The 19381-nt window shown below is 49.9% G+C and overlaps 1 protein-coding gene across 1 annotated transcript in view; it reads right to left on the reverse strand.

The window, feature by feature from the left end:
- Window positions 1-8428, reverse strand: part of ACSL6 (acyl-CoA synthetase long chain family member 6) — a 58757-nt gene extending 50329 nt beyond the window's left edge. Inside the window, exon 1 of the mRNA XM_058540036.1 lies at window positions 8325-8428. Coding sequence (XP_058396019.1) covers window positions 8325-8373 — 49 coding nt within the window. The 5' untranslated portion in view covers window positions 8374-8428. The remainder of the gene's footprint in view (window positions 1-8324) is intronic.
- Between the last annotated feature and the right edge of the window lie 10953 nt (window positions 8429-19381).

Genomic DNA, 19381 nt, shown 5'->3' on the forward strand with positions numbered 1-19381 from the left:
ACAGCCAGGAGCCAACATGGTTCCTTTCCCCACCATTCCAGGTGTCATTGTTTTTTCACAAAACAGACGATCAACAGAGAAAAGAGAGTTTGCCTTTGGCTAAAGGTCAATTTTATGGAAGATTTGATAAACAGCTTAATTTTCTGGCTTCCCCACACTCTGACAAAGTTCCTCTTCTGAATGCCACAAGAAGAAACAAATCCTAATTTCACTCAGTTCAGCAGAAGGCTGCACCTGTCAACAGGACACTGCCACCTCCTGAATCATCCCACTGGAGGCCAGGGCCACACAGCAGCTGTAGCCTCTCACTGCCTTCCAGGCACCAGTGAGAGCCCATGGCGTCCACAGGGTTAACGCCAGGCTCAAGCAGCCCAGCCTTCAGCTGGGCGGGGAGCACTGAGAACTTGGGCCTCCTTTTCAAGGCCAGGATGAATGGGGGACATGCAAATGACTGCCTCCTGAGGAGCAGGGGAGGGCCTGCTGCTGGCAGGCCGGTATCTCTCTACTCTGGGCCCAGTCATATGAAAGGGTTTGTATTCCTGCTGCTGGCTAGGCTGGGGCTGTTCTCACTGCAAAACAAAAATCTCTTTCAGACCAAGCAAAACGAGGCCCTGGCTGGCCTGAGAAGGTTGCTGGACGTTGTTCGCGCCGACCCACCGAGAGCACCCATCATTTGGATTCTCACTGAACTTTCCAAAGGAAGTCGGAGGCCTCTGTGGCCGCTGAGGAAAGCACTGCGCCAGGTTAGGGTTGGCAGGGACCAAGAAGTGGGACTGGCCATTCTGAGGCTCTGTTGATATTGTCCTTTACAAAAATAGTAATGGCTGGGTCTGAGATAGCAACCTTTTTTGTATAAGGGAACTTTGGTAATTCTCATGGTGTTGATGGTAAACATAGAGAAAGACAGGGGAAGAAAAACATGATGGTAAACAGAAGACCTTGCAGTGCACTGAGAGGACTTTTAAGAATGGAGGCCAGTGAATCCTCCTCCTGCTGCCCACAGTGCTGCTGGCCAGTGCCCTCGAGCTGCGAGTGGTGTTTGTGGGAACCCAGAGCCCAGTGAGCACGATCGCTACCTTCTGGGACCCTCCAGGGCTTGCACTCCATCCTCACAGAGGCACCACTACAAAGTCACATTTCAATTTGGTTCAGACTCTCAGAGGCCAGAAATGCTGCTTTTCTGACACCCAAGGGTCACCAGGAGCTGTCCACTAACCACAGCACAAATCTTGTACCCTATGGAGCATGGATGCTACAGACTCCCATTCACAAGAGACAATGACACAGCACGATCTCAAACACACATATGATCATTTAGCCCGAGAGGAAATCTAGGACAAAACCACTTAGGAACTGATTCTGAACCAATAGGAGGGTTGGTGGATACTCTGCAGATCTCCTGCAATCCAAGGGAAACAGGCCTTGACAGCCACTCAGCCCAAAGAAAACGCCCATCTGTGATGACAGTCCACTGCTGCCTCCCTCCTCCGGTCTTCCTACTATTCGTTGGGGCCGCACAGTAGGCCCATGAAGCGAAGAGGCCAGGCATGCCTCTGTGAGAGTTCACGGAGCTGCCCCGGGGAGGAGAAGCAGGAGGCAGAGGAGGAGGAGGAGGAGGAGAAAGGACACCACAGTCCAGATGGAAAAGAGGACTCCACAGGTCACAGCCTTCCCTGATGTCTGACCTGTGGCAAGGAGGTCAAGGACACATGTACCCAAATCTCCCACCAGCCTACTGGCCAGCGGAAGGCCCGCCCTCCCTTTCTCTCCACCACCCCAGGCTTGAGGGGAGGCAGCCTGCAGGCAAGGTGGGGAGATGAGTATGGGTGAGTTGGCGTGTCCCCCAGAGAACCACATCCAACCCATCTGCTGGAAGGTACTGTCACCATTAACATGGAAGTTCTCCAGCCACTAAGCAGGGTCCTGGAGTCTAGGTAGCTTCATGCAGCCCCAGCTCTAGAGGGCATAGCAGAGGGGACAGAAGTACTGCCCTTTCCAAAGTCAAGGGGTCACTGCAGGCCTGGATGGGTCCTAGCCAAGTCACCTTCTCCATGCTGATAACTGCCTTCCTCTCATTGGCCTCTAGGGCCTCGCCTTCCAGGCTCTGGCCAACCTCCCTGTCCAATCTCACTTGCTGGCCCATATCCCATTTTGCTGCTCTCTCCGTCCCAGCTCTGACTACCTTCCCCCCATCTCTGACTGCCCTTGTTGTGTGGCCTTGCTGTCCAATCTCATTGTCCCTCCCAGTGGCCCTTCTGCCTATTTAGCAGGATCTGCAGTCAGTGCCCAGAATGGTCTATAGCCAAGGCTGGTGCAGGGGATAGTGGTCAGGAGGAGCCCAGCTGGAGAATCTTAGCCCCAACAACAATCGACACACAGGAGGGAAAAACAGGGCTTTGTAGCAGGACAGAGTTCTGCTCGGTCCCTCGGGATCTACCTCCTGCGCTGGTGGGCCAGGTTGCGTGCAGTGTGCTGGGAGTGGGGCAAGGTTCCCAGTGCTGGTTAGTGGGCTCTGTCCCAGAGCTTCCCACTCAACCTGGGCCTGCCTGTCCTGTCTCTCATTCCTCCAGTAGCCATCAATCACTAGGTCTGTTTCTGGCCCCAACAGGTGCCAACCCAGATTTGCTTATCCCTGGTACTGAAAACTGAGATTATGATTGCTCCTTCCCTGGCACCACCCTGGCCTGCCTTTCTGCTCTCAAGCCCCAGGAGACAGCTATCTCAAAATGCAGGGCTGAATGGGCAGATGGCAAATCAGAAGCTAGCTACTCTCTACTCTCCACAGACGCCCCCCAGACAAATGCCTAGACTAGAGGAGGAAAGGTGTCTCTGGGAAGACCAGGTGAATAGGCACAGGGGGACTTCTTGGGATTTGAAATCCTTCAGGCTTTGAGATTATACGTTGGGCCTCAGAATAGATAGCTCAGCTTGGCTTAGAATTTGTCACAACCTACTTACCATCTTTCTACTTCTGCCTGTCACAGACCCCAAGCCACACAAAGGAGCTAGGCCTGGGAATGACCACACCCACATGAGCTCCCAGGACAGCCAAGCCATGATGGGGGACCGCCCCTGGGCATCCTGAAGGACAACCCTAAGGGCCCAAAGTAGTGTCTCACCCACAGCGCTCCCCTCCCCCAGCCAATCCTGGGGCCCAATGGGTGGTTAGTGGGGACTCTAGCCAGGCCAAGGCAGGGAATGGGGCCATCATACCACACCATTCAGTGAGCTAAGGACCTTGACTGGGGCCTCCTCTCTGTTCTGCTTGTCCAGAGATTCCACCCTACTGGGAGACTGGAAACTTGGAACCCTAATGAAACAACAGAATCTCACCCTCAGAGAAAAATATCTTCCAAAACCAGTCACCTGCAGCTGTGGGTTAGGTCCTTCATTCATTCATTCAGCAAACACTTCTGGAGCACCTCCTTCTGTTCCAGGTTCTCAGCACTAAGTGTTCTCCAGTGAGGGCTGACCTGGTCCTGCCTGCCAGGAGTTCACACCTACTTTCGCCTGCTGCTTCTACCATATTGGCATCATCCCCCAGCTCGGCACAGAGTCTGGCACCTAGTAGGAGCAGACTCAAGGTCTGTTGTTTGCTAATCAACTTGTGAGAAAACAGCTTATAAAACACATCATTATTAAAATAAATTATTCTCAGGAAATTCTTCATATCATTCATTTACGCAATGAACACTGATGCACACCATGTGCACGACCCTGGGTTGGGGGCACAGAGAGGAGACACCCTGGCCTTGCCTCAAGGAGATCATAGGCCTAGTAGAGGAGGCCAAAGACCGTAGTTCAATGGAACGTGTGCCTCCAGGGGATGCATGTGGCTTGTGGAGCACAGGGATAGTGTCACCTTGGCCATCAACATGCCCAGTTTTGGCTATAAGTCCTTGATGCAGCCACCACACAGAATAAAGTCTATGCTGCCTGGCCTGGCATTCTAGGGCCTGCAGAGCCCAGCCCTGATGACCTCACTGGCCAAGCAGGGTTTGTCCCTAGATCTTGTTCATTCCTTTGCCAATCTTTCCTCACACAGGTCCCTCTGCCTGGGTTGCCTTTTCTTTCCCTATTCCCTTTCTGCATGTCAGGATCCTGTACCTCCTTTAAGGAAAGCCTAGCTCAAGCTGTTGTAACTTGAGCTAACATTTAATGAGCCCTTTCCTGTGTGCCAGCTTCTGCTTTTCGCACTGGACACGTGTCCTCTCTTTAAACCCTCCTCCATCCAAGGACTGCTCCCTTGCCTGTGCCCATTGATGAGCCTGCTGGAGGGCTCAGGCCTCAGCTGATGGTGCCTGGCAGTCCCTCCCTGGATTGGAAGTCTGAGCATGTGGGCTGGCTCACAGCTCTTAGGAGTCGCTTCACTGTGGAACCTCCCAGTGTCTCAGTGCCTCGTTGATGACATGGGGAAACAAGCACCACAGGATTGTGGGGAAGATGAAAGGGAAACTTAGGGACTTGTGGAACATGCTCGACATGTGATAGGTGCTCAGGGAAACAGCAGTCAAGTCAGCATGCTTGCAACAATACTTCCTCCCATAAATACAGCCCCCCCAACACACACACAGTACTTCATTTAATAAATATGTGAGTGCCTACTATGTGCTAGGCACTGCATAGATACACAGTGTGGCTTCTGTTATACAAAAGCCTGTAACTTGTGCCTTTTTTTGCAAACAAGTCACAGCCTCATGCTCACTCACCCTGCTTGCTGTGTGTATGAGACAGCCCCAGGTCCCATCTGGGGCTGTAGCTGAGCCAAATTTGGCCTTCTGAAGGTCAACCAGAGAGCCCTTATAATCACGAGGGACGGAAAGCCTGCTGGAAAGCAGACTGGCCAGGTTCTGCTGCCCCCTGGTGTTGGTGTACTCTCACTGGGAGCACCCCTATATTCTACCACAGGCTGGGGAGGGTGAGAAGGCGCTGAAGTCAGAATTCTCCCACAAGCCACAAGGTGGTGCACCATGTGCGAGTCCAGGCTTTCTTTTGTGAGGCATGCCCCCAGCTGTTCTGCCTTGAGCTTCACTGTCTGTTGGGGTCCTAGCTCCCTTTTTGGGCACCCTGAGATAGCCCCAGACCTCACACCAGTCCTCCACCCTAATGGGAGCCCAGAATGGGGGGAGGATCTGATGGGGCTGAGCTGAGTCAGGGTATGCAAGTCTGTGCCTGCCCTGGACACCTATAGCCAGATGGCAGCCACACCAATCTCTGCCACCAGGGCCAGTCCCCATTCCCCCAGGGTCATAGCTGGGGCCTCCTACCTTCCCCTTCCTGGAACCCAGCCTCGACTGGGCCATCCTTGGGCCACACCTGTTCTCATCCATAACATCACAACAGCCTCCCAATGCTCTCCCAGCCTCCTCTCTCCTCCTCCAGGCTCAGCCTGGCCACTGTAGCTAAATTGAGGGCTCCTCTGCCCCCTAAATAAAACCCTTTCCTCCAGAATCCCTTCCTATCCAGACTCCCTCACCTTCCCACAACCTAGGCTCCCCAGGCACAAGACCCTGAAGACCCACCGCCCACCACAGTTCTTCCAGCACACCTTTGCCGGCCTGAAATTTCTTCACCTGGAGTTTGACCTAACTTTCTCTGACAAATGGCCCTGTATGCTGCAGAAGCCTACTAAGATGTCACCAATGGTCAGGTACATGGTTGAGCAGACTGGACACTATACCAGGGTATGGGACTGCATCAGCCTAGAAGAAGGGCTGCTCTCTTAGAAATTCATCCACTAAGAGGGGTTCCCCTTGCTACTTTGCACAAGGGTACCATATAGGCAGGCAGAAGTACCAATCCATTGCTCCCATAGTCCTCTTAGTACTCACAGCACTGAGACCATGTTTTCCTGAGCCAGGCACAGCATCTGACTCATGCTAGGTCTATTTTAATTTGCTTCCTTGTTTACTACTCAACACACAGTGGGATCTCGGCTGGCCCAGGAATCAGTGCTGGCCTGCCCAGCGAGGAACAGGACAGATGCAGCCCTTGCTCTCCTAGGGCTCAGAGCACATGGCTGACTCCCCAGAGAGTCAGTTCCTCTTCCAGGGGGCTCCTCCCTACCCTTCACATCATTCTCTCCCTGCAGCCCCTTGAGGGCACCCCTTGTCTCCCTAGGACCAGACTGGGTGGCAAAAAGCACAGAACTCTACAAAGAGTGATATCATCTTGGGGGTCCTCTCCTGTTTCTGGCTGAGCCAAAGGGATCTGGCACCTACCATGGGGCCCTGGATATTACAAGGCAGAATGTGTTCTCAGTCTTAGCCTAGGTGTCCCCTCTGCCCCCAGAGAAAGGCTAGGATCCAGGCAAAGTCCCAAGCAAGGTGCACACATGATCTGGGAATGCCCCAATGTGTGTCTAGGGTGTTGCATCCAGTGAGCACCACACACCAGTCTCAGTCTCACTCTTACACTGTGTGTGGCATCTTTGAGGAATTTCCTGTTTGCATCGAGAAGCTTTGCCTCTATGGAAGCAGCTGCTATCTACACCAAGAGTCACCTGCTTGACCACTCCGAGGCCTCTGTACAGTGCCTCAGTGAGGCAGTTTCCCTATTTGGGGCGGCACCTGACCACTTTGGGAAATGCTCCACAATAAAGCAGAACAGAAGGCCAGTTTGAGTCAGTGCCTGCTAAACCCCACTTTCAGACAAGGACCCTGCACTGAGGGCCTTTTTCCCACAGGCTGCTGATGACTCCTGCTACGTGTAGCCCTGTAACCCCCAGACATCTCCCTGCAACCACAGAAGACCAAGCCTCCAGAGAGCCTGTGGACCTATGGCTGGGTGGGGGCCTCCTCAGAGCACGGCAAAGGGTCCTGGCACTGGGGAAATGCTCTGAGACCATAACCCAGACAATAAATGGTGGCAGTTACTATGATCACCATCATCACTATTTTGATAGCCCCTGCCCCTTACACCTGACCCCAGCTCTAGCCCTAACCTTGCCTGCTGGATGAGTACATCAGGCCCAGGGTGGCCCTGTACGGCCTGTCCTCTAACACCAGCAGACAGAAGGAGCTTAGGGAGCTGAGGGGATTAGAGAGGGCTCACCTGCTCCCTGGCTCAGGGGAGGTGTCCCTGTGGCCAGACTCAGGGCAATGGGTGAGGCGTAGTGATTACCTGGCCCACCAACCCTCTAGATTAAGGCCTAATACCACCAAGCACTTAGCAATGATTGATCAGTTAAATCTCAGATAGAACCTCAGTCTGCCAGATATTATCCTGTGACATTGGGCAAGTTAATTAACCTCTGAACCTCAGTAAAAAGGGGATAGCACCACCAACCTCTTAGGATTTGCTGTGAATATTAAATAACACAGGAAAAGTTTCAGATAAGGATTTCAAAAGGGTTGACTTCCTTCCTTTCTTCGGCTCAGAAACAACCTTATTACCTCCTCTGATGCTACTGTTTGAACGTGAAATAATAATAAACACTAACATTCATAGAGCTCTGGGCTAGGTCTGGTTTAAAGCCAGTTTAAGGTTGCAACACTTCACACACATTATCAGGCTGAATCTGCACATGGGGGTGGGGGTGGGGCGGTGGAGTGGTATTACACCCGGGAGAAACCCCAGGCTCACAAGGGAGCAGTTCGTGCAGGCATCAAAACTGGCGGATGAATGGGCCTGTAGTGAGACCTCAGGTGTGTATGTGGGGAGGGGGAAGAGTGCTGAGCAGGGATGCAGAAAGGGTCCTCAAAGCCTCCTGAGAGGATGCAGGGGGAGGGGTTGACTCCTGTGAGGGGGAGGGAGGGGGCTGGCAGCAGTGGGGACACAAGACCTGGGTGGAGCTGAGGAGCTAGATGAACCTGGCGTTACAGAAATCCTGCACTCTGGCTGAAGGTTAGGCAAGGAGGGGTCGTGAGGAGACCCCTTGACCAGGATGAGAAAGCCCCAGGTCAGTCCTAGCTACATCGCAGACACACTGCGGGACCTCGGCGGTCAACACCGTCGGTTTCTGGACCTTGGAGATGGACAAGGCTGCACTAGGTCTCTGCCTGGACTTGCCCTTGGGGGACCGTGGGCTCAGGGCCTAGTCTGATCAGCGGATGGTCTTCGCCATAAGGCGTGAGGGGCGCGAGAACTGGAGGGAGGTTGTTGTGGGGTCGCAGAGAGCAAAGCACCTATTTCCGTAGGTCCAGCACCTTCTCAAACCCAGTCCGGCGCCCGCCAGAATTTGAGGAGGGGTGACCTGGGCGGCCAGGGGGGTCCTTGAATGGACAGCTGGGCAGCCGGGGCTGGGGGCTCAACCCCACCCAGGGCCAAGACCCCACAGTGTGCCAGGGACTGGAATCAGGGACGAGGACAGGACGGGGACTTACCCACGAACAGCCAGATGGAGCCCCCCGAGACGAGGAAGAAGGTCAGCATGTCGGTCAGCGGGGCCCGGCCTGGCCCGGCACGGCCTCCCCGGCCGCAGCCCCGCAGCCCCGCAGCCCCAGCAGCCGCCGCGCCACCGCGCCGCCGCCGCCGCCGCCGGGTATTTTTAGCCCCCGCCCCCCGGCTCCGCAGCGCCCCCCCTCCCCGAGCCGCTGCGGAGCCTTGGCAGCAGGCGGAGCGCGCGGCGCGCGCTTCGCTCAGGAGCCCCTTACCAGCCCGCAGCCTGCTCGGGCCTGGAGCGCCCCCCCGCGCTCACAGCCGCGTGGGAACCGCGGAGGCCCCCGGCGGGGGAGGGGCCGGGCCGCGGAGCTGAGCAGCCCTCTCCGCCCCCGCCTCCCAACGTCAGGACCAGGCGGCGTTCTGGGGAAACCGGCGCGAGAGGGGCGCACGGGCGACCTGAACGGGAGCCTGACGCCAGGCCAACCCCACCACTGCGCGACCCTTACCCCGCGCGACCCTGGCATTTATGGCTGGGCAGACTTGGGTGGCAGAGGGGTCGCGGTCACCTGTCCTAGGAGACACACATGCCTGTGGGCCCGTTCCTGCTGACGCTGACGCCCACTAGGACCCGAGTTTGCAGACACCGGGAGCATCTGGGTGCCAAGTCCACAAGCCAGTGAGGAGAGACGGCGGTGAGGGTCTATTTAGGCTCTGGCAAAGGCTCCCAGTACCCCAGACTTCAGCTCTCCCCTTCTGAGAAAATTGGATCTGAGGCCACCCAAGGTCACAGGAGGCTCCATGTGGTCACAGGCTGCCACGTGGGGTCACATGAGGTCACAGGAAGCCACATGGAATCAGAGGTGTCCCATGAGGCCACAGGCAATCATGGTCTTCATACAAAACCATATGTGGCACGTCAGGTCTCAAGAAGCCCCTCATAGCTAAGTGAATGACCACACAGCCACCCACAGCCACAAATGACCACAATGCTGGGTGAGGGATTGGACAACTTCTGTTTCATTCTCTGGGATTAAAAGGAGGAAGCCCAGTTGCACATTCTTCTGACAGAATGTGTAGATATTCTGGTGGGCCTGGGTGGCCCCCTACACCTGGATTTCAAAGTTTACATCCTCCTAACATGCCTGTTTTTTCTCAACTGTGGATGCCTCACCAGGCCTCCAGCACCGAGGACAGCGCTCAGGCACCTCCCCCTCCCCCCCCCCAACCCTGCCTATATGCAGCCCTCCAGGGCCAGGCACTAGCTGACCCAAGAAGAGGGTAGGAAACCAGAGAGCAGAGGTCAGGCGGCAGGGGGTGGAAGAGCCAGAGTTCTCACCAGAGACCACCTACCCTGTGTGCATGTGCACTCATAGCTCAGCAGCTGGGGTGTAGGGGCCTGTGCCTGCAGTACCGGTATATGGCATGTGTGTGCCCAGGCCTGTCTGTGTATACCTGTAGGTGCAAGTGTGCAGCTGTGTGCCTCTGAGACCCTTCCCGTGTTTACAGCAACACCCTCCACCTTTACATGTTGTGGGATCTGGACTCCCAGGAGAGCTGCTCCTGCTGGCACTCAAGCACAACCTGGCAGGGACTTTGATGGAATCTCTTATGCTCCAGGCTTGGCAGGGCTCCTCCAAGAAGGTGTCACAGGTCTGTCAGTCAGAATCCCCCCTTCTACTCCCACTGGCAGCAGATTAACTGAAGACCTGCTGGTGCTCAGGAGGAGACCAGGGGAAACCAGAAGGTTGGGCAGAAAGAAAGTATCTTCCTAGACCAGACTGGCCAAAGGAGGTGGGCAGACAATTTCTCCATAGGCCAGGGGCCAACAAAGCGTTTCTTAGCAGAGCAGGAGGCCCAGGAGCCAGGCAGCAAGCCCCTGGCCCAGCCCTCCTCTGCGGCACTCAGGTACAGAAGTGCTCCAGGCCCTTGTGTGACTCCTGGCAGCCTCCTCTCCAGAGTGATGTCATGGGACACATTTAGCCTGGCCTCCTGCAGGATGTCGCACTCAGTTACTCTTCCTACAGATGTCTCTGCCACTTGTGAATATTTTAATTCAAAAGCTTGTGCTGGAGCTGTGACTGATTACAGCTTAACTGAGTATTTTTCTGTTTTCCTCTGAGCATGGCTTGGTCCCCCTGAGGGATGGGGAGAGGAAGGCCGTGAGATAGCTATGGGATCATGGCCAGGCCTATTCCCACCACTGGGTAAGGGTAAGGGGACTTGTTCTTTCCTGTCTTGGGCTCCCGAGGTCTCCTTCCTGCTCTGTGAGTCTCCATCTACGGACCATCTGTGGGTCTGGGCAGTTGTGACTCTCAGACCTCTAGACTGTGTTGGTGTGGCAGCCATGGGACCCAGCAGGAGGGACCCAGGGCTCAGAGGTACCCAGGCCAAGCTGGAGGGCCCTTGGACTTCTCTCTTAGTCAGCAAGGTCAGTCACAGTGGGGACCAGTTCTCTTCATAGCTATCTCCTCCCAGATCAACACCTCTGAGAGGGCAGGCAGGCAAGATCCTGATCATGTTTTCAGCCTTGGCATGGGATCTGGCCCAAAGAATGCAGAGAATTATCTCATTCAGCAGAGCAGGAGACCGACGCCTAGAGAGGAGAGTATCTGCTTCAGGTCACATAGCAGTTCTGGCCTCTAAACTCCCATTCATTTATTCATTCATTCACTCATTTAGCTAATGCTCACTAATATATGCTCAGCCTCCTGTTGGGTACTAGATGGGGAAAAAAGACAAATAGCTGGCAGCAGTAACAGCAGTCCAGTGTGGTGAATATGATGGCACACATTTGATCCTAGCTTAACCCAGGGGAGACCTTCTGAAGAAGGAAATATTCTAGTTGGGACCTAAATCTTGCCAGGCATCAAAGTGGGGCAAAGATCACTACTCCCAGTCCTGGCTCAGATTCTGTCATGCTGTGTTGCTCTGGGTAAGCCTCTGCCCCTCTGTGTGTTCATTGGTACAAAGAGGGGCTGATCTAGAGGCTTCTGGGCATCAGGACTAACTAGCCATGACTCTGCTGCCTTGTCATCATCACAAGTGGCCACCCTCTGGTCTGTGAGGCCCAGTGTCCACTCTGTGTCCAGTCTGCTAGTGGTTCTAAGTGCCAGTCAAGGATGGGCTCAGCCACTCTGGGCTCAGGTTTTGCTGCATGTAAGACATCTGGGCCATGCTTCTCTGTTATTTGAGCTCTCCAACACTTAACACTCTCCTATATTTTGATAGTTTTCCACATTGTAAGTATGTCCTCCCCAAGGTAGAATCCAGAAAACTCTCTTTTCCAGCCTCCCTTGCAGGAATAGGTAGATAAGTGATTTAGACCATGCCAATGAGATGCACCCTCATGAGGCTTTCATTCAAAAGCCAGCAATGAGAGGTAGAAAGTCCTGCACGTGGCCTCCGTCTTGCAGGCACAAAGCTGGTAGCAGAAGCAGTGGATAGTGGATGGCTTTGGGAGTTGTCCGTGGAAGCTAAGGTTCGAGCCTGTTTCTTGAACCCTCCTGACAATGCTGTGAGTTACCTAACATTCTTTAATATGCTCCTTTTCTGCTTAAAATAGTCAGTATGGATTTTGTTGTTTGCAACCAGGAACTCAGACTGAGCTAATCACTGTCCCACTGCTAAAGGTCTTTCCAGCCCCCTTGAGGGTGTGGATATGGGGCTGGGCACATAGCATGAGGCACCCCTACCCCCATCACTGCATACTCTAGGAGAAGGAAGCTCTGGCAGGTGGGGCTGGGTGAGCTGAGCCAGATCTTTGTTTCTCTTTATTCTGACAACCACAAATCTGAAGAGCTGAGCCAAAAACTTGAAACCCTATCTGGAGCAAAGGCTTTGAATATGTGACAAAAAGTTTCGAGAGCTGCAAACAATGTTCAACCCATGTCTTTTATTAAATAGTAGGGTCTTCCCCCCAGATTAATAAAGTCGTTCAATGTAGAAATGTTGGAAAATATAGACAAGTATAAACTAAAATCACTTGTAATCTCATTCCCCAAGGATAATCACCAGTACAATTTTATGTAATTCCTAATAATATCAAACTTTTATATAGTGCTTAGTGTGTGCCAGGCATTATTTCTAAGCATTTTACATATGTGTTATGAACTGAACTATGTCCTCCTTAAATTCGTATGTTGAAGTCCTAACTCCCAATATGACTGTATTTGGAGATAGGGCCTTTCCCAGTGCCATAGAAAGACAAAGATGAAGCCCTTGGAAATTGTCCTGAGTTCACGGGGCTAGGATTTGCGGCCAATCAAGCCACCTCAGCACCAGTCCCTGAGGAGAAACCTAGACATCTGTCTCCCAGTCACACAAGGTCAGGATTTGATGGGAAATAAAGCACATTTTTTAAGACTTTGAAAATGAAGCAAACAAAAAAAAAATGGAAGAAAATATCGATGTATGTTTATACTATCTGGGGGTAGGTATAAACATATATATATTAATCACAACGAAGAAGGCAGAAACCCCAAAGGAAAAGACCGGTAGATTTGAAGATCTGACTACATGGAAATTTAAATTGTCTGCATGTTAAAAACCACCATTAAAAAGATAAATAGATAACTTGCAAAGAATATTTATACCACAGGCAGCAGAAAAAGGGTTTGACATGTGACCAAATTAAGAAGAAAAAGACAAATCAGCAAAGAACATGAACAGGCATTGCAAGAAAGAAGAAATGCTCCTCTTCTCTGCCTCGCTGCCCACCTAGGTGAAAGTTTGCCTGAATATCATCACTCGTTTTTCCGTCTCCTTCCTCCAAAGACTGTGGTGGGGTCCCCTCTCCCAGCCATGTCACAGGGGTGCTGATCCCTGTGCAAAGAGGGAGGACCAGCATTCCATAAGCCCCACCTCACTCATCTAGAAGCCCCTCCCACCACCACTATGCCCATCTACCTGGAATCCAGATCCTTTTTCCTGGTGGCCACCTAGGCAGCTCAGCCCACTGGCCAGGCCAGATGATCTCAAACAATAAAGCAGGGTAGAGATCACGAGAAAGCGTGGGCATCTGAGCGTCTGACACCCTGCAAACCCTTTTTGAAGGGCAGCTTAGCAAGGTGTGTCACAAACCTCAAAAAATTCTTAACCTTTGACTGCCACTTGTGCGTTTGCTTAGGAATTAACACAAAGGGGAAAAAAGTCAGGCATTATTTGTTAACAAGGATTGTCATTGCAATATTATTTACAGTAATACCAAGCTGGAAACTACCCAAATGCCCAATCACAAAGCTGAATTCATTTTTATACATCTATAGGATGATGTATGCTCTGCTGCCCATAAAAGTGATGATGCAGAAGACTGCACAATGACACAGAAAGATGTTCATGTGGCAAATTGAAAAATGCAGTTTATAAAACAGTATATTCAGTATGATTTCAGTCATGTTTAAAAGCATTTATATATTCATAGAAAAAAATGAAAGAAAAGTTAATAGTGGTTATCACTGAGTGGTGGGATTATAAGTTTTCTTTCTTCTTTGAATTTATTTGTATTTGCCAAATTTCCTACAACGAATAGACATTTTTGTAAGAAGGCAAAGTCTATCATAAGAAGAACCCGTTTCCAGAGCCTTCTCTTGGTTTAGAAAGTGTTACCGAACCAGGTTCTTTTTGCCCGCCCCACGATTATGCCAATCACTGAGACAACAAGTTTGCAAACAGAAAGGATTTAATCACTAGGCAGGCAAGCAAGGAGGCAGGAGAATCAATCTCAGATCTGCCTCCCTGAAAAGGGGGACTCAGGGATATTTATGGGGTAGGGGGCAAGGTGGTCTGAAGTGTGGGAATAGATGATTGGAGATAAGAAGTGAAGTAACTGATGATCTGTGCAAGCGTAGTCAAGCTTCATGCCTCTTCATAGGATGCGTGTTCACAAAATGGCAGCATTACCATGATCTGAAGGAGGAGTTTTTAGTTCCTTGACATCAAAAATATCACTTGTCGAGCCAGCCCTGATGGCCTAGTGGTTAAAGTTCTGACGCTCACTGCTTGGGTGGCCCAGGTTCTCTTCCTGGTTGCAGAACCACACCACCTGTCTGTCAGTTGCCATGCTGTGGTGGTGGCTCACATGGAAGAACTAGAATGACTTACAACTAGGATATACAACCATGTACTGGGGCTTTGGGGAGGAAAAAATACAAAAAAAGGAAGATCGGCAACAGATGTTGGCACAGGGAGAATCTTTCCCTGTAAAAAAAAAAAAAAAAGTCACTGTCGAGCTTTTGCACAGGCCTTGTTGATGGGTTGGTGATCTCAACCTGCCTGAACTGGACAAGGGGTCTCAGTTCCTGAAAAAACCACTCTTAATTACGCTGTTGATAAGATGGTGCCAGTTGAACTGCTCCTGGAGGGCCCACAGTTACAAAAAGGTTAGGGTGCTGGAGAGAGAGAAGCAGGTCATGGGAAGATCATTAGAGAAATCAGAATGATGTCCCCTCTCACATGGCACAAACCGCAGGGTATGAGTAGAGGGTCACTTGCTACCAGACTCCTCACCTCTCGACCCTGGGGTCTCTTGGCCTCTAGCCCAGGCTTCCCTTTCTCTGGTGGCCATTAGAAGTCCACACTGAGCTGGGGCTGGGGAGAGAGCTCGGGGCTGGAGGTGGCCATGAGGACCTTCAGAGTGGGTCATGTCAGCTGGGGAAGATGTTGTAGAGGGAGGAGACAGGGGCAGAGACAGACCCTTTTAAAGGTGATGGAAGGAAGAGCTCTCTAGGAGGGGCTAGGTGCCAAGGAAGTCAAAGGAGAAGAGAATTTCCAGAAGAGGATGGTGTGTCCCCTGGAGGCAGGCAGGATGCTTCTCATTCTTAGAGCTCATTACAGGGAACCAGGAAATCAATGCCTAAGATGCTGCTCACTTGTGCTCAGACTCATGGAAAACAGAAACAGTGATTTGGGAGGGCACCCTCAGGGCCAGGAGAGAAACAAGAACACAACACAAAGCACTTTAAAGGTAGGAAAAAACCACTGGCTAGAAATCTGCTAGAGGGTACCAGGAAGGTGCAGAGGAGGCCTGCCAAAAGAAACAACCCCAAGGACCAGTGGCTAATCACCCAGAAAGGCCAACCAGGTAGGGGCCTGAGAGCTAGGTGGGGCCTGAGACAACTGAGCCAGTTGTCCTGTTCCCCCTAATCCTACAGATGCCCAGGGAGGGGCAGAGACTTGCTCAAGGTCACACAGAAAATTAAGACGAAGACCAAACCAAAACTTGGGCATTCTGACTCCCAGCCTAGTGTACCATCAGTTACCGCCTAGGGAGAAATTTTTTTTTTTATTTGAAAACATAAATAATCCCTATATTATATAAATCATTTGAAACTATATAAAACATTGCTTGTCATCCAATTCAATTTATGAGGTACATATAGACTCCAAAACTTAATGCGGCATCAAATTTTTAAACAACTAAAAATAGGCCACCATTGTGCCATTTGTGACAACATGGATGGACTTTGACGGTATTATGCTAAGTGAAATAAGCCAGACAGAGAAAGACAAACACCGTATGATTTCACTTATGTGGGAGATAAACACATAGATAACGAGAACAGATTAGTGTTTACCAGAGGGGAGGGGGGGTGGCGGGTGGGCAAAAGGGGTAAATGGGCACATATGTAAGGTGACGGATAAAAACTAGACTGTTGGTGGTGAACATGATGCAATCTATAAGAAATTGATATATAATAATGTACATCTAAAATTTATAGTGTTATAAGCCAATATGACCTCAATAAAATAATTAAAAATAAATAGACAGGCCAATATCAGACATAAATATAGGTACAGAAGTCCTAAGTGAAATTGTAACAGACAGATTAAATATGTAAATTGAATTATCACTAAAATAAAATAGAATTATCTCCAGGGTGCCAGGCTGATATGGAACAAGCAGTCAGAGGCAGTACCTAAAAATTTGTTGAGTATCATCCAAGTGCAATTACATGATGAGCTCATATTCTACCCCTAGCAACTCTAAGACATAGGGATGCTAGGATTTTCTCTGCAGCAGCTTCTTTAGAAAAAGTTGCCCTCACTACGCCCTTCATGCCATCCACAACTTTGCAATAGGGGCTGCCATATTCACACAATGTGACTCTGTCCCCTGGTCTCCAATGATTGGTCCAGATGACCAATAACTGGTCCAATACCTGGACCCACTGTAGTTCTTCCCTGGGAATTTGGAATTGGAATTTTAGTTCTTTTCTGCAGAGAGTGCACATCTGCAGAGAACATGATAAATGAAGCAAGTGTGCCCAGAGAAGCAGGGAGGAGAAACAGAGAGAAATTCATTGTTGAGTTCTCTATAGGGCCAGTGAGGGGTGGAGAAAGTTAGTACAAAAAAATCAGACTAGAAGAGGGCTCAGGCCCAACTATGTTGCATCTCAAAACAAATCCCAGGTAAAGATTTTCAGCCAGTCCAAGATGGAGTCTGAACTTTCAACAGCCCTCGTTTCTGACTGCCCACATTCCTGATCCCAGTGTGCCCCGGAGGGGAAGCTGCATTCCTTCATTCGGAGCATGTGAGATGCTTCCCTGTGACCCTCTAATCAATCTTCAGCTGGCTTGAGTAGGTTACTGTACTTGCCATCACTTGTACTGATATACCTGATTTTGCAGGTGAGGATATTGAGGCTTAGAGAGCTGAAGTAACTTGCCCAAGATCTCACAGCTGGCCTGAGATTTGGACCCAAAGCCATCCAACTCCCAAGCCTGTGTTTTTTCCATTATACCTATTATCAGGAAAATTGGCAAAAGTCATATACATAAAGAGGAATCCCCAACAATTCAACATCTTCTCTAATAAAGTCTCTTAAAATTAGGAATAGAAGATTCCTTATGTAAAAAAGGAAAAGCAAGAGTTAATTTCTTGGGAAGAGAAAATTTGAATTCAGGAGCCAATCTATTTCTTAGTGGGAAAAGATGGCAAGTGTAACCCCAGTAACCAGGGTCTTTGCTCTCATCCCTGAAGCTATTACAGTCTCACTGTGGTTTGTGTGGGGGCAACACCAAGAGGGAAGGAAAGAAGCTATCCCCTGCATTTGTAGAAACACCAGGGCCAACCACAAACTCTCAGTGATGACACAGCAGCAGGGAATCCACCCAAAATACCAAAGCATCCTGCATACGCGTGCTGTACAACTCCAACCCCACTCAAAATAATTTCAAAAAAACATACTCTGTAGAATGAAAGCTCCCAAACAAGGAAACAGTAATGGAATGTAAAACACCCAGGATGGACATGCTGGGCCAAGTGTGCGATGCAGAGGGGACAGTTTCACAAGGTGAATTCCCAGAGACGGTGGGGTAAGGAGTGAGGGAGGTGACTTCGCCACCAATACCCATGGAGAGTCAGACTGGAACCCACAGGGCCACCCTCTCCATCCAGGAGAGGCCTGACACCCCTCACCTCTTCCACTCAGTACCCATGCTGGTATCATGCTCAGCCATCTGGCACTCAGGACACACTCAATGAAAGTTTAATGTTGTAGAATTTTAGAATGAAAGAGAAATCATTAAGCAGATGTAAATACCAAAGGGACCTGTTCTGGTGGAGAATTAGAAATAATTTACCTCAGTCAGTCGGCATGGGCCTTTTGGGATCAGGGAGGACGGACCTTCAAATTGTGGTCTTAGAAAGGATTGGGAAGGATTTCCTCAGGTGGTGAGGGGCAGACAGATCCTCCTTCCAGGCATCTCTGGCTTCCTTCCCCCGACCCTGCCCCACGACAGACACACATTCAGCCCCTCTTCTTCCTTGGGGCCTTCCATTCCTATCACCATATTCCTCAAGGGTGGACCCTCGCTGCCAGGGTGTGAAGTTCAGGGCCTCCAACAGCCCCAAGTGCCCAAGGTCTGGTTCTGCTGAACCTCTTCCTGCCATATTAATCACAACTCCCTCCAAGTGCTCTCTGCTCCATCTGGTTTTTTCCTGTTCCCATGGTTCCTTGGCTGGAAGGGTTGTGTCCCTCCTGTCTCACCCCGGACATCTGTGCATCCAGACCAGGCTCATCTTTCCAAGGCAAGCACAAATGACCCTATTGGGGGAAGACCACTGATATTCCTCTGAGGACAGGAGCGCGTGCTGATCTGTACCCCTGCTTTGGGGTACTCACAACTAGTTCTACCTCCAAATGTGGATGGAAGAGAGAAAGAGGGAAGACCCAAAGTGAGCACCTAGAGGATAGAAACTCCAAGAGAAGCAACTAAAAACTTGTGTACCAAACAGGAATGTTTTAGGTGGCTGAATATTTACTAGTATGAAAATAAATATAAAAAAAATACAGGAAAAAATATGCCATTCACAAAAGCAACAAAAAGTACAAAATAATTGGAATAAATAAGATTAGTGCAGGACATAGGGGAAGAACACTGTAAAACTCTACAGAAGGACATAAAAGAAGACTTCAAAGGATGAAGAGATGAACTATATTCCTGGATTAAAATACTAAATATTAAACAGATGTCAATTTTCCCCAAAGTTATTTTATATTTAATACAATCTCATTTTTAAACTTAACAAAATGGATTTAAATTTAATTTGAAGAATGTACATGTACAATACTTGCCAAGAGACATTTTTGAAAGGAGAATAATACTAAATATTAAAGTGACAAAATAAATAATATAATGAATAACACAAAAATTGTCTGTGGTACCAGTACAGAAATAGATCAATTGATTAGAAAGCTCAAATACTAAATAAAAATACTACATGAAATTTTAAAATTTTGCAACCCAAAAATATTTATTATATGAGGAGCTCTTACAAATGAATTAGAAAAAAACACACCCCACAAGAATAAGGGGCAAGAAGATGACTAAGAAATACAGAAAAGAAAAAATTCAAATCACTAGTAAACATATAAAAATTAGTCAATCCCACAAGTAATCAAAGAAAAAAATCAATGAAAATAAGGTACATCTTTTTTATCAATTATCAAAGTTTAAAGTACGGTAATAGATTCCATTGGAAAGGGTTTAGGACGTGAGTTTGGATTAGCCTTTTATGGCCGGGAGGGCAATTTGGCAAAATGTATAGACATTTTAAGTA

Source organism: Diceros bicornis, chromosome 1 (assembly GCF_020826845.1).
Source record: "Diceros bicornis minor isolate mBicDic1 chromosome 1, mDicBic1.mat.cur, whole genome shotgun sequence".
Taxonomy (NCBI): Eukaryota; Metazoa; Chordata; class Mammalia; order Perissodactyla; family Rhinocerotidae; genus Diceros; species Diceros bicornis.